The 13,988-nt window shown below is 43.2% G+C and overlaps 1 protein-coding gene across 1 annotated transcript in view; it reads left to right on the forward strand.

The window, feature by feature from the left end:
• The window catches only part of AGBL1 (AGBL carboxypeptidase 1), a 246,847-nt gene extending 234,377 nt beyond the window's left edge, over window positions 1-12,470 (forward strand). Inside the window, exon 22 of the mRNA XM_054642371.2 lies at window positions 9,415-12,470. Coding sequence (XP_054498346.2) covers window positions 9,415-9,721 — 307 coding nt within the window. The 3' untranslated portion in view covers window positions 9,722-12,470. The remainder of the gene's footprint in view (window positions 1-9,414) is intronic.
• The last annotated feature ends 1,518 nt before the right edge of the window (window positions 12,471-13,988 follow it).

A 13,988-nucleotide genomic window follows, 5' to 3' on the forward strand; every position in this document is an offset into this window, starting at 1 on the left:
TGGGTGTTTCAGAACAAGAATCATTCTCTTTACCAGAGTTGAGTATTTTTGGTTGCACCTGTTCTTTACCCATTTGAAGCACAAGATTGTGGAAAAAAAAAAAAAAGATTTGTGCAGAGGGGTTTCTAAAAATGTGTATTCCTTACTTTAAGAGGTACAAGAACGAGTCAGGTCCACGTGGAATAGAAAAATGTCCTGATTTCCTTACTGAGAATACAAGATCTTAGCCACAGTCTTGCTTTAAGCTCCCAAACAGCTGATAACACTGGATGTTTTAGACAACCATTTCTGCCTGCCTCTTGACTATCCTAACATATCTCAAGCCACAGAATCACTGGGTTGGGAGAGACCTTCAAGATCATCGAGTCCAACCCAGCCCCATCACTTCAACTAAACCATGGCACCCAGTGCCACATCCAGTCTTTTTTAAACATGTCCAAGGATGGTGACTCCACCACCTCCCTGGGCAGACCATTCCAGTACTTAATCACCCTTTCTGTAAAAAACTTTAATAATGATACCAACCTATAATATCCAACCTGTATTTCCCTTGGCACAGCTTAGGACTGTGTCCTCTCATTCTGTCGGTTGCTGCCAGTCCTACCCAGATGGTCTAAATTTCCCTTTCAGGTGAATTCCTGCTTTGTCAACACTCACCTGGGGACTGGAGTCAAAGAATTGCTTTGCTCTGGTCACAAGCAGCTCTTTCCCTCAGGTTGCTTCCACTTGAATGCAACAGCATCAAGGTTCAGTGATCACCTATTGTTATTTCTCAGGGAGCTGTAGGAGCATCTCCTGAGACCTCCCATGTCTTGTAATGAAAATTGTGCTCTGAATACAGAGCAACCCACATAACTGAGTGCATGTGTGGGTGTCTGTGTTGTGTATAAAATGTGATAAATAATATCTATTATTTATCTGTCTTTAAGGAAAGGTAGATAAGGGATGGTGCTGTATTTACATGCTTTTGTAAGCTTATTTACATACATGGACACATACAATTTATAATAATTTAACCTCATAATTTGTCCTCTGCCATAGATTCTCTGAAACATCAAAGTGGGTATCAGCTAAAAATACATTTTCATGAAGCAAAACTAGCAACCAAGAGGTTTCTTTCTCCTTCACGGGGTGTAGTGGTTGGAAATTAGTAATTTATAGCAATTATTAGTTCAGTCAAGTAATTAGATATCTATCTATCATCTGCTGTGCAAACAAATATTTGTATGTGTATTTATCTGACCCAAAAATAGCTTGTACATAGGACAGATATTTAACTAAGGCACAGGCTAGACATGTCTTGGTCGTCTTAAAACATTTTGCTTTCAAAATCCCAAATCCTTTAAGTTGCCCAGAGAGAACTAAGGGATATATACACATAAAACTTGGACTTTTGAAATTAAATATATAGAACCACTTATACAGCTTGGATAGAGTCAGTGGAATTATGTGAAAGAGCACCAAGGGAAAAAAGATCTCAGGAGAACCTGCCTGCCTTTAAATTCTTTATCCTCAGCAGTACAATTTTTTAGCATCTAAGCCAAAATCTTTCTACATTTCTTTCCCCACACAGTGCCAATATCTCAACTACTGGAAGCATCTAAAAGCAAATAAAAGGATTCCAATAATCTTCCTGTATTACTTTGGCTGGACTGCTAAGTATCATCAATAACATGATTATCTTTTTGAGAAGAAATTGCTTGAGATAGAGACACTGTGAGAAAAGCTCTCAAACACTTTCAAAATCATATTTTCAGCAACTCTTTCATTATTTAGTATCCTAATGAGTTCTGGTAGTCTCACTAAATATCTTCCCATACAAGGGGCCTTGACTGCTCATATTTCTGTAGGAAGCTTAAGCTGTAAAAAGCCAAAATTTACCTGGTTTGGAAGCATTTCCTCTGATCCTTAAACTCTAAGTCCAAGCCACTGCTTGTGCTGCCTGGTGGATGGGTATTATTCCATCTATTTTGCATCAGCCATATTCTGTTTCCTGTGAGTATATCTCATTTTTAATGAATTTAACAAGATCACAGTGGACCTGCTATTAAACCATCCCTTAAATAAACACCAAGTAGTAGTGCAATATGGATCTAAAAAGCAAGATGTGGCCTATGCTTCTCCAAAACACTCTAAACTTTTGTTTCCCAACAGTGCCTAAATACATCACATAAACATATCATATATAACTCTTATAAAAATCTTCAATTTGCTTAAAATTTGTATCCCAGGGCTTGAGCCCTGGTGCTTGGGATTTTGGCCCAAATGTGAAGAATATAGTGCTGTACAGACATGGACAGTCAGGTCTCAAGATTTCTTCAGTCATATCTCATATTGCCAAGGAATTAACACAGAAGCTGGAGCTGGATGCCAGTTTTGGGTGAATGAGCTGTTCCCCCAGCTTGGGTGGAGTGGCTGAATTTGTTTGGTGCGACTGAAGTTTAACAAGTTGCCTGGAATGTCTGTGGAGGTAAAGTCAGAGTTTTCCATGGTTAGGTTGTTTTAAAATTAACTTCACACCATACTAAGTGGAAATTTCACCCTGGTTTAACTTGTCAGTGGTGATGGGGATGCAGCTGTTCTGCTCATATCTGCCCTTGCAAGCAGCAGATTAATGGAATTATTAATGGTTTGTCCAAGACAGGTATTGTACTATGTGAAAGAAAACATCATCACAAACCAAAATGAATATGCCAGTTCACAAATCTTTAATAAAATGCTCACAGGATGGTGCTTTCCCGTGCTGAAATGTGAATGTATTTAAAGAAAAAAAAATATACAAGACCTAAGAACAGTCTAAGGGTGAGAGAAGAAAAACTCATTATGTTTGGGGTCTGCAGCAACTGCCAGAGCTTAATTTCGTGGCTGACTTGTATCTGTTCAAGTCACTGGGTTTTATTAATGCTTACAAGCCTACAGCTATAAGAATGCTAAAGATGCAGCGTTTGCCCTGATATATAGATTGGTCTTCCATTAGGAGGAAATTAATGATTGTTCATAAGACTGAATCCACAGCCTCTGGCCCCTCAGCAGCTTTTCCATCCTGCAAGTCTGTTTGACCAGTTTGTGTGAATTTTGTTGGTTAGCATTGGAAGCACACCTGGATCTGAGCTGAGATATCTGGAACCCAGGAATGTCATGCAATGTCAGTGACCCTTCAAATGGGAGAAAAATGCCTTCTTGTCCTGTCTGCAAACTCATCTTTCACAGAAAGATCAAAGCTGTCCCAATGGCATGGTGTAATTCAATTAAATGCAGTTCTCTGCTTTCATTGAAGGCTTTTCCATTTCCTAAGATGGAAATGGAAAATTGTGATGAGAGATGTGTGCCCAATACCTCCCCTGCCCCTACAGCATCATCAGCCACCTTCTCACCACTGTTGAAGGCAGCCATTCCTGGGAATAAGAACAGTTTATGGTAGATGCAAGTGAATTGCTGACCCAGGGCTAAATTGTTGCAAGCCTGAATGAACATTAGGGGACAGTATTGGCCAGGAGTCAGCCTGTTTCTTCCTCTTCATGCTCTCCTTTTATTTACAAGCTGTCTTCCCTTCTCTTCTAAATAAAACCCATTTGCCCTTTACTTATCTAACTGGTGCACCAGACACCCATTTCTAATCTGGCCAAATCAATTATAAATATTGCAGTCTACAATTAGCCTGGGAACTTCTGAAAAACTAATTAGTTCGAGCCTTAGCGATGAATTGCACCTTTCTCTTGGCTATTTGCAGCAGGAAGAAAAAAAGGAAAAAAAAAAAAAAAACCAACCTACACTCGAAACAAGACCAAACATGTCTCAGCCACAGCAAACAGGATTCAAGACCACATTTAATTACGTTTATATTGCTGGTGAAAGGATGGGCCGAGGTGGGCTGAGAGCCAGGGCACCTGGCACTGCCTTGGGCTGAGCACACATTTTCTCAGGAGATGTTGAGTGATGCAAAAGTCCTTGTCAAAGGATCTTTGGGAAGGGAAGTCCCTTGGGAGTCTACAAAATTAACATCATTAGTGTTTGCTGTGCAGCAGCAGCAACGAGGGAAAAGCAATAGCTCCTAAAGCTGGAGTCATCCTGCGTCAGAACAGAGCTGGGTCTCTCCCTTGGTGAGGTCAGGGACTAAAGAGATCCTTGTCTGGCATTCCTCAGGCAGGAGGGTGCCAGGCTGCTGTCTGGGGAGCTGCTGAGCAGCAGAGGAGAAATTAGAAAGTCATTACAAGGTGTGCAAGGCATCTTGTAGCAACGGAATCCAGACACAAAGGGCAAATTAAAGCCCTTCTTTGCTGGCATCTTGTTGCTGGAGTGTATTTCTTACAGGTGTAATTACCTGCAAGCATCATAGTTGTTTCATTTATGTCCTAAAATACTACTTTATTGAAGCAATTAAAGGCAGAATTGTACTCTGGGATTACTGCAAATGTGTCTGCTTAAGGTTCATTTTAGATTCATTACAAGCCTTCAGAAGCAGTGTTCCTGCTTTTAATAAAACATATGGTTTCCTCAAAAGCAAAACTGTGCAAGACCACACATCCCTTTTAGATTTGGTGATGTAGATGGAATTTTAATGTCAGAAAGCCAGAAGGGCAAGGCAATTCCAAATCACTATAGAGAGGGCAGCATATCTTCAAAGCTTCAGGACACTTTTTTTACCAGCACTGGTAACTGTTCATACAATAGGTAAAACTTTTTTGGAAAAGAATGGGCAATTCCCCTTCTGCTCAGGTGATAATTGTGGTCAGGGAACTTTCTGGGCTCTCCACTCCCTGCCTTAGAGGGGAAAAACCACACCCTTCAGGTGAATGCTGAACTGTGGAGAACTTGGCATGTTAAATCACATTAAGATCTTTTTTTTCTGTTTTCTGTTCACACACAAGAATGTCTCATCTCTTGAAAAATTTCAGTAAAGCTATTTCCTGCCTTATTTAGTCTATGAACTGTATCAGAGATGTGCTTGGCTCATTATACACAGCCACATCCCTGCTTTGGGCAGCTTCCAAAGAACTGGGACATGCCATGATGGAGAGAAGGTTTAACACAAGGAGAAAATAGGGTTACAGGCAGGGGAGGTTATTTTTCATTGCAGAGAGAGGCTGAGGACATGTTTTCTTGTTTGTTGATACATCCTTCAGAGAGAATCATTGGTATGTCCATGACCAGCAGTGGTCTCCAGCCTCAGCTTTTTCCTCCCTTTTATGTGATGCATTTAAACCCTCCCACTTCCAGTTTCTCTCTGACAAGGCTGCAACAAAATTCAACAGCGAGAGGAGCAATATGAAAGAAAAGTAAATGCTCCACTTCCTTCTGTAATGCATTGCAACTGTGAGGGCTGTCAAGTGAAGGTCAAGCAGAAACCCTGAGCAGCAGTCACAGATTCCCTAAGAGGGACAGTTTTCAGTGCCCGTTCTTTCCAGCAGAAATAAATGAAAGGTTCTATTTTGAGCCAGCCAGCAGAATACACAGAGAGTGAGTGACCTGCCACCAATGCAAAATGTGAGTGAAAAATCACTAGAAATTACTCAGGGGTTCTCTAGTTTCCCCACTCCCTGGAAGTGCATGTACAAGTAGATGAAAATTGAGTATGGAAGAGAGATGCCACTCATGCCCATGTGCAGTGTGCAGCTATAGTTTATCACCACAGCTGCAGAGTGTGTGCTCTGAGGTGTGGCTCAGCAGGACAGCTGACATGAGAGCTTTGTCTCCAGCTGTGTCCTAGCAGGCTGATTCACAATGAGGGGTTGACAGTAGGCACCTAAAAGAAGTGTTTTCCAGTCATACCACAAAGTTCCAGTCATGTAAGGAGGCACTGAGCTCCCTTCTCCTTCTTCTCCCATTAAGCCAGCAAAAAACCCAGAATTATTTTACAGGGAACCAAATCTTGCTTGCTTTCCAAAACTGAGCAAACAAAAAACCACACCCACATAGAAAAGGAGAACTAATTAAGATTAAGTCATATCTGAGTAAATATGCAAATTAAAAATCAAAACAAAGAAATTCTATTTATCACATCATGAAGTTGCAAATCGCTGCTGTGGTTCCCATCAGCTGGAATAGATGGGGGCTATTAGGCCACAGGTTTTGAAGATCAACCAAATATGTCCATGTTTTATTGTGAAAGCTGGGGGACTGCTGGCTGTAGAATATGTTTATCAGCCTTCCCCCCTCTCCTCTGCACTGTGTTCATGTTCAGTGGTATTCATAGTCTACATTTTTCTTGGATTTCTATAATGTAGTGTCATTGGTTTTTCCCCTTTGTTTACCTTCTGTAAGACAACATCATTATTCTTTGATAAATATGTTTCATGTCTCCTGGGTAGGTTCTTTGTTGTTGTTTTGCTTTTGGTTTTTGTTTCGTTTTTTGTCGCGCTAATTCTTTTCCAGCTTTTAAAGATCAGATTAAAAATAAACAAACAAACCCCCAAAACTCTGTTGGGAAAGAATACAATAATCAACAGATATTGGCAACCCTGTTCCTTACCATGTGTCACCATTTGCATGGAAGGGGATGGTCCCTGTGATGTGGGGAAGCACGTGCAAGGAGTGGCTCTTGGTTGGTGGAACTGGCTGGCTCCTCTACATGCCACAAGCTGCCACCTCTCCTCTTTCAGAAGAACCTGCTGCTTGGAACCAGCCCATTTGTGTTGCTTTGTAACGTGTGTAAAACACATTTTAATGCGTTTTAAATCTTCTGCAGCAGAAAGTGAATTATTGGGATGTAAAGTTCCGTACAGTGCAGAGATGTAACTGGTTTGTGGAGTTTGTCAGGGTGATGAAGATCCTCTCAGCTTTGAAGTCAGCAGTGTGACTGCAGCCTGTGCTGGCAGCAGAGGGAGGTTGGTGCCATCCCTTTGCTGCTTGTGAGACCTGTGCTGGTGGCTCTGATCCAGGGCTGGCACTCCAGGCTGGAGAAGCCACTACCAAGATCAGTGCTAACTGCCTTGCTCATCAAAGGAGCAAAGGGCAGAGCTAATGAGGAAGAAAATCTTCCTTCCTGACCTCCAAACAGGCTCTAAGCACATCCTCACTCATGGGGAACCTCTTTCTGCAGCACAACTGCCCCCCAAATTGAGCTCTCTTGGTGTTTTGTGTGCTGTGCAGGCAGACAACAAGGGGGACTTCTGGAAGTGCATTACAAATGTTTTATGAATAAATGCTTGCTTCCTAAAGAATATCCCTTCAGTCTTCAATGTAAAGAAATGGCAGGTTTGTACTTTTTGCCTTTCATTCTCTGTTTGTTGTCTTCCAGACTTCCCTTCATTAGCAAAATATTTTTGTGGTAGGAGGCATTTTCCCTTTTTTGTCAGAAACACAGTCTTAAAATCACTTAAATTATTGAAAAATTCAGAAGATCCTGTTATTTAGCTTCTCAGATTTAAGTAATAATAGGGACCTTTTTTCCCCCCAATTATCCTGTTAATGCAAATGTTTGACCTTCAGTTCCTAGGCTGCAAGCTTCTCCATCTGTAAAATATCAGTGAGTTGGGTAACAGCTATGTTTTGTCCCAATGGCATTAGCAGCTCCTTAAAAATGTACAAGTGCAATATTGAAAGTAGGTATGCTTTGGTTCTTTTTGATTGCAAATCTGCAAGAGCAGGGCTTATAAATGAAAATTCTGGTTCCCCTGGGTTTAGTCAGCTTTGAACATTATCATAGGTACTCAGTATCATGGTAATTCATGCAATGCCTGCATATGGAAATTAAAAGAAGAAATCAAACCCACTGGTCAGACTCAGCTGGGACCATTGCTGTTGCTGTTTGTGCTGGGAGGATTGTCCTGGTTTGTTTGTTTTGTTTCATGTCACATCCTCATTTTCAGTATGAGTTCTTCCTGACCCAGATTTCTGAGCAGACTGAAGTAGAGCCAGAAACTGTAAAAGTGCATAATTATTCTTTTATTTATTTTTAAGCTGTACAGCTCTATTAAGCTTTCAGAAAATCCTTTATACCCAGCCTTTGAAGTAAACTAAGCCAGAGATCAGCCTGAGAAGGAGATGTGGGTTGACACTGCCTGTTTCTGCTGCAGAATACTCTGCAGTTAAGATCTGGAGTCTCAGACCTAGGAAAATCTTTCACCTTTCTTGGAGTGCAGAAGAGGGGAGGGATCAATACATCCAAAAGCAATACTTTACACCTTTGGTATGTTCTGAAACATCACTTGCTGGCCGTGCTGTGTAACAGCCGAAAGCTGGAAGATTATTCTGGCTACTGGCATGTAAGGGAGCAGACCACACATTAAAGCTGTGTATGCTCCATCTGCCAAGCCATTCATTCTTCCCAGCTCGGGACAAATTAAAAAACTCTGCCCCAGAGGTGGAATATTATTATTCCTTTGCCTGTCCCCCAAAGCAATACATTCCCCTGCTCTGAGTCTGATCGAAAACATTGACCTGGAGGTGAAAAATGCAGTATCTCTTCCCCTGATTCATCCAGACTGTGACCCAGACAGCACTGAAATCACACAGGCTTCTCTCTGGTCTCAAAAAATTACCCAGTTGCCCTGATGGGCTGAGGGCCAGATGGGATGCAGGCAGCCTGGGAGGAGAAGGACCCCCAGAGCCATCTAGTCTAGTGGTCACTTTTCTGCCATAAATATTGCATCAGGCAAACCTCAATGCATGCACCACTCATGCAGTGAAAGTGGGCATGCAAGGAAAGCCCCTGTGGTCGTTCCTTTGAGAAAATGGCAGGAGGCCAAGGTGGGGTAACCTGCCTTTCTGAGAGCCAGATGATGTGGCTGTGACATCCACTTTGAGTCTTTCCTCAGCCATTCAGGCTTGACTCTGAGTTTGGCCCTTTCCCAGGAAGCCAAGCTATCAAAACTTTTCCATGTTCTTCACAAAACACAGCCACTCCTGGTGCTTCTGCCCTCCCTGCAGACAGTGTGCTTGAAGATCCAAGAGGCTCAGTTTTTTGTTTGTACTGCCTCTTGTTAGCAGTGCTCTGAGCATTCACACAACAGGAGGAAAAGATGCCAAGGCACTTCAACCACCTGGATTAATTAGGTCTTACACTAAATGTGGAGCTACAGCAAGGGGGATGATGATTAAACCAACAGACTTCTGGAAACTGAATACCTTCTTCTCTGCTATATTTCAGCTTCTGCAACCTTTGTTAGTGCCTCAAGGCAAGAATGGTATTGTCTGTATGTAGAACAGTCTGTTTCTGTATTAGCAATAACAGTAATAGGGATGGGAATAATAATGCTTTACTCCTGAGAGGTCAGTGAGTATCACTCTTCATTTTATCACTCTCATTGCTGAGACAGGCACAAGGACACACCAGAGCTTGCTTAGTACCACCTCATCCCTTATTAACAGAGCCAAGGCTGAACCCAGAAAAAGCATTTCCCTGTTGCTTGCTCTTCCCCCTGAGAACATCTCCTCCTTTGGTGACGTCCAGTCTCTCTTGTGGTTTTTCTGCAGAAGGTGCAGTAACAGCAGCCTGGAGTCTGATGATGAACCTCCTTGTGCAGAAGAGATTGATTATGACACTGCCAGTAGCTCTGATGGTGAAGAGGAATTCTTGGAGCTAGACCAAGAGATCCAGGAGTGCCTCTCGTGTGTGGAAGGCGAGACAGAAGATGAAGGAGTGACCACAGGACAGACATGCAGCTCCAGGGCTCTGAGGGGGCTCTACATTTCCAGCCAGCCAGCACCCAACAGCACAGCTCTTCCTCTGGGCTCATCAGCACTTGGGCTGTGCCGTGGGTTTGAGAGCAGTCCCGTGTGAGCAAGTCTGTGCCCTGCAGAGCAGCAAGAAAATGGGTCACTGCTCGTGTTTGCCTGTTTGCCAGCTTCAGCACCCTTCCCAGATGTGTTGCTCCTGGTTCTGAATGGAGAGCTGACTGTCTGTCTGTGTAATTTGTATACATACATCTGCTGAGGGCGGCTCCTTACACTTTGTACCCGAGGCAGAGCGAGGGGCCACCAGCCCAGGTGGTTCCATGTGGGGTCATCCATTCCTCAACATAATCCCAGTTTCATGGCTGCCTCTGGTACATGGTTTCATACAGATTGACCTAAGGAACAGTATTTTGAGACAAAGGAATCAGAGATGATTCTCTTTTTCTGACTTTAGGTGGCCTTTGCCTGGAGAAGTGACAGTTATTGATGCCTTTCAGCAGAGCTCCCTGTTGCCATTCTCTCTTGAGCTGTAGAGCATGTCTCTGATTTCTGTCTGATCAGAATTTTTACAGTGCATTCAACAGGTTGGGTCAGGCTGTGCATATTTCTGAGATGGTTGTGTCTCAGCAACAGCAGGGGAAATCCAATGTGCCACAGTAAGGAAAGCAGCACTGACAATTCATAGTGATCCTCTGGAAACCTGAGCTAAATTCACCAACAGAATAGTGATGGTGGCAAAACCCTGGAGTGAATTTAGCCCAAGCATCAATCAGAACAGTTTCTTTAATCCCCAAATGGAGAAAAATTAGATTTCTCCTAAAATTGTCTCCCAGTTCCTGAGAATCCAGCACAGACAGAGAACCCACACACGTGTTCTGTATCTCTAAAGCAGGAAGCCATGTCACTTCAGCTCACACTTCACATTGCCTGATCTTGCCAAGTGTCTTAAACTCTGCTGCTGCAAATGGGGAATTGCCCTGAATCCAAATGGAGCTAATTTTAAGATGCAAGAGGCTCCCAACTCTGTCACTGCTTTGTGAGGCTCAAGGACAAGGATGAATGTGCTGAGTGTGTGTAACATTACAGCCTGCAAGGACTCCAGTGATTACCAGTGATGATTATTATTAATATTGATGCATTATTAAAAGCACCGTGTCATCTTCCTGGTTTTATGCCGGTTTTGAAGAGAATTTCTAGTGCAGAACATGAAATGCTCTGATGAGTTTCTGAGCACCTTTCCTCAGACTACCTAGACAATATTTTCCAGCAAGAGGTTGCTCTTTAGATAAAAAGCTTCTTCATGTCCTGCTTGGTTTTCAGTATCCATGGATCTTAAAATCTTCCCTAGCACATAAGAGCTCCCTGTGTCTCTGTCTCTCTAGGATGCAGCTCAAAAGACAGGCAGCTTGGGTCCTTAGAAGCTGAGCTTCTTAGCCCAGACTAATTCATTAGGTGTGGTGTGTGCCTCTGTACAGATGTCCTGTTCTGCTTGGTTTAGCATGCAGCTTGTTGCACACAATACTGAATTTTAATAAAAGGGTGGCTCACAGGAAGGGACACAAAAGAGGTGAAACAGGTGTTCCCATTATAATAGTTTGTATAATACTGCTTCAGAGCTTATTAATAAAGAAACAATGTATGTGTATAATTAACTTAAAAATCCAGTGTTTGTAGGCATGACAAAAACTTGACACTGTGCTAGGTACTGATGGCAGCATACAAAAGCCATGCTCTGGGGTGTTCAGCATTCAGCACATCCCCAGAACACAGGGTAAAAAATGCTGTTGTGCATATCTGTGTCATGCATGTTTGCACCCACTTTGCTTTCTGTACCAACACTGCCACAAGAGTAGCTGAAGGGTGCCTACCAAGGCTTGCCAGTGGTAAACTCTATTGCAAAGAAAAAAAATATCTTCTTTAATCAGCATTTTCCTTAATGAGATGCAAATATTTGGGCTATAATATGTGGCTTTCTAGCTGTTTCATTCTGAGTTTTTTTTTAAGATAGGGGGAATTCAGTTCAGTGGGAGAATTCTGTGCTGGTGACTAAACTGTGCAGAGGTAGTCATAATATAATAAAAGATGTCTCTTCCATGTGTGTTTGGAGCCAAATGTGTATGAGCAGTAGCACCATTTCAGAGACCCCTGTGCTAGGAGCTGCAGGAGGTGGGGAGATGGCAGAGGTCCTCTATTGTAAATCAAAGGCAACTCCGATGAAGGGGAGAGAATGATGAGGAGAACTCCATGGATATCAGAAGGCTAATTAATTACTTTATTATATACATTTATATACATTATATACATTAATTACTATACTATATACATTTCATCTAAACTGAACCTGCCAAGCACTCACTCTGCACACAACTGCTCACACTCTCCAGAATCTCATGACTTTCACCCAACAGTCCCGACACACACATGCTTGGCCCTGATAGACCAAGGAAACCAAACACCATCACTTTGGATAAACAATCTCCACATTGCATTCTACTTTGGCACAACACAGGGACAGCAAGTGATAAGAATTGTGTTTTCCTTTCTCTGAGGTTCAGAGAACGTGAATCTCAGAAATCCTTGGGAAGAATTGTGCCTTGCTTTTCTCTGTGAAGAGAAATGTGGCAACAGTCCTTGGGGTGTTTTCAGAGTCTGGGATCCAGATGCAGCAGCTGAGCTGGGAGCAGTGTCCCTGGACATCAACCACACCTGCATAAATGCTGCTGTGTGGTGTGAAAAACCGGGTCAATCCTTTCTCCCTGCCAGCATCCCATGCCTGTGCCAAATAACTTGTCAGCAAGTGAGGGTGCTGCAGAAGGCAGAGGGCAGGAGAAGCCCCCAGCCCAAGGATGGGGAAGTGCAGCAGGACACAAGGGTGACCAACCACTTGGAGTGGCACCTGGATAGCTCCAGGAGAAGCAGTTTTGTGGGCTGCCTCCTTTTTTTTTTTTTTTTTTTTTTTTTTTTTTTTTTTTTCCCAGGAACTTGTAGAGAGGGAGCGGATGCTCCTCTTCTTGTGACAGACCTCTAGAGGTCAGGAGAATGCCTCGGTGCGCGCTCCGCGCTCCGCGCTATTAAAATTCTCCCTGAGTCATGGTAATTAAGCAGAGCTAGGCTCTGCACAGAGGAACGGAAGTGCATTGACTTTAATAAAACAAAGTGTAAAACAACTTTAGATTAACTCCAGCCTTGTTTATTCTTGCACACTTGTCATTCTGGTTTGGTATCCCGCAGTGAATGAAGCCCTTGTCCCCTGCGCCGGGCCCGTCACTTCACTTCAGCCCGCGGAGCGCTGAGAGCAGCGCCTTTCCTTGCTGCCGCTAGCTAATCCCAAAGAATTTGGAAACAGCCGACGGAAAAAGGGAGGGAGAGAGGGAGGAGAGGGCAGTCGCCCTGCTCCCCACCGTTTTGTCCTTCCTCAAGAGTCAGCAAGGCTGTCAGGTTGAGACTCAAGCCAAATACTCCCATCATGGCCAGAAGAGATGGTGTCTTAGAGGCACTGCCTGGTCCCCAGCGCTGCAGCAGTTTTGGGCTCCTGCCAGGCACATTAACTTTTTTTACTGATGCTTTTTGTCTCACGCTGGCTCTCTTAGAGGCTGTGAATGGCTGTGCTCTCCTTCCTCCCCCCTCCAGTTGACATGACGTGGGTGGAAGATGCTGAGCTGAGCCCTGCACTACACTGCACCCTCTGTCTCAGCCCCTCTCCAGCTCCTGGGTCTCCCGGCCACAATAGCCCTTTCCTGCCAGAGATGATCCCAAGGATGCCTTGCCAGTGCCTAGTGAAATACATGTGTGTGTGTAAACCTCTGGGCTAAAAAAATAAATAATTAAACAATAAAAAGAAGAAAGAATCAAGTCAGCAAACTGAAGGAAGAACAAAATCTAATTAGTTTTATCTGCTGTTTGTTATGAGGCTGTCAGAGTGCTCTATCCCGTAGTTTTACAGCACTCTGGAAAATAACAGTGATAATAATAATAAACAACCGTGCACTGGGTTGTTTTTGAAGCAGGCAGGAAGCAGATTAAGGAGGGGGAAAGACAGCAGCCCTGCTCCTCCACTGCTTCTCTGCTGCTGCCAAACAGCAGAGATGTGGGTGATAGAGCTATCTCCTGTCTTATCTGTCCTTGGACAAGATCCACTGCCCCGATCCATCCCTTAGAGATGCAAAGCCTGAGTCAGAGACTGTTTGGCAGCAATCTGGGACACTCATATTGTATTTCTTTCTTTGCCACAGATCTCTTATGTGCTCTTCACCAATTTGTTTGTTCTCCCAGTTTCTGTTCCATCGTGAGATAAAAATGGCAAATATAGTAGTAGTGAAAGTGGGTGCATGTTTTTGGAATAAGGAGGGGGGAAATAAGAATAAAAAACTGCT

This window comes from Agelaius phoeniceus, chromosome 13 (assembly GCF_051311805.1).
Source record: "Agelaius phoeniceus isolate bAgePho1 chromosome 13, bAgePho1.hap1, whole genome shotgun sequence".
NCBI classification, from domain to species: Eukaryota; Metazoa; Chordata; class Aves; order Passeriformes; family Icteridae; genus Agelaius; species Agelaius phoeniceus.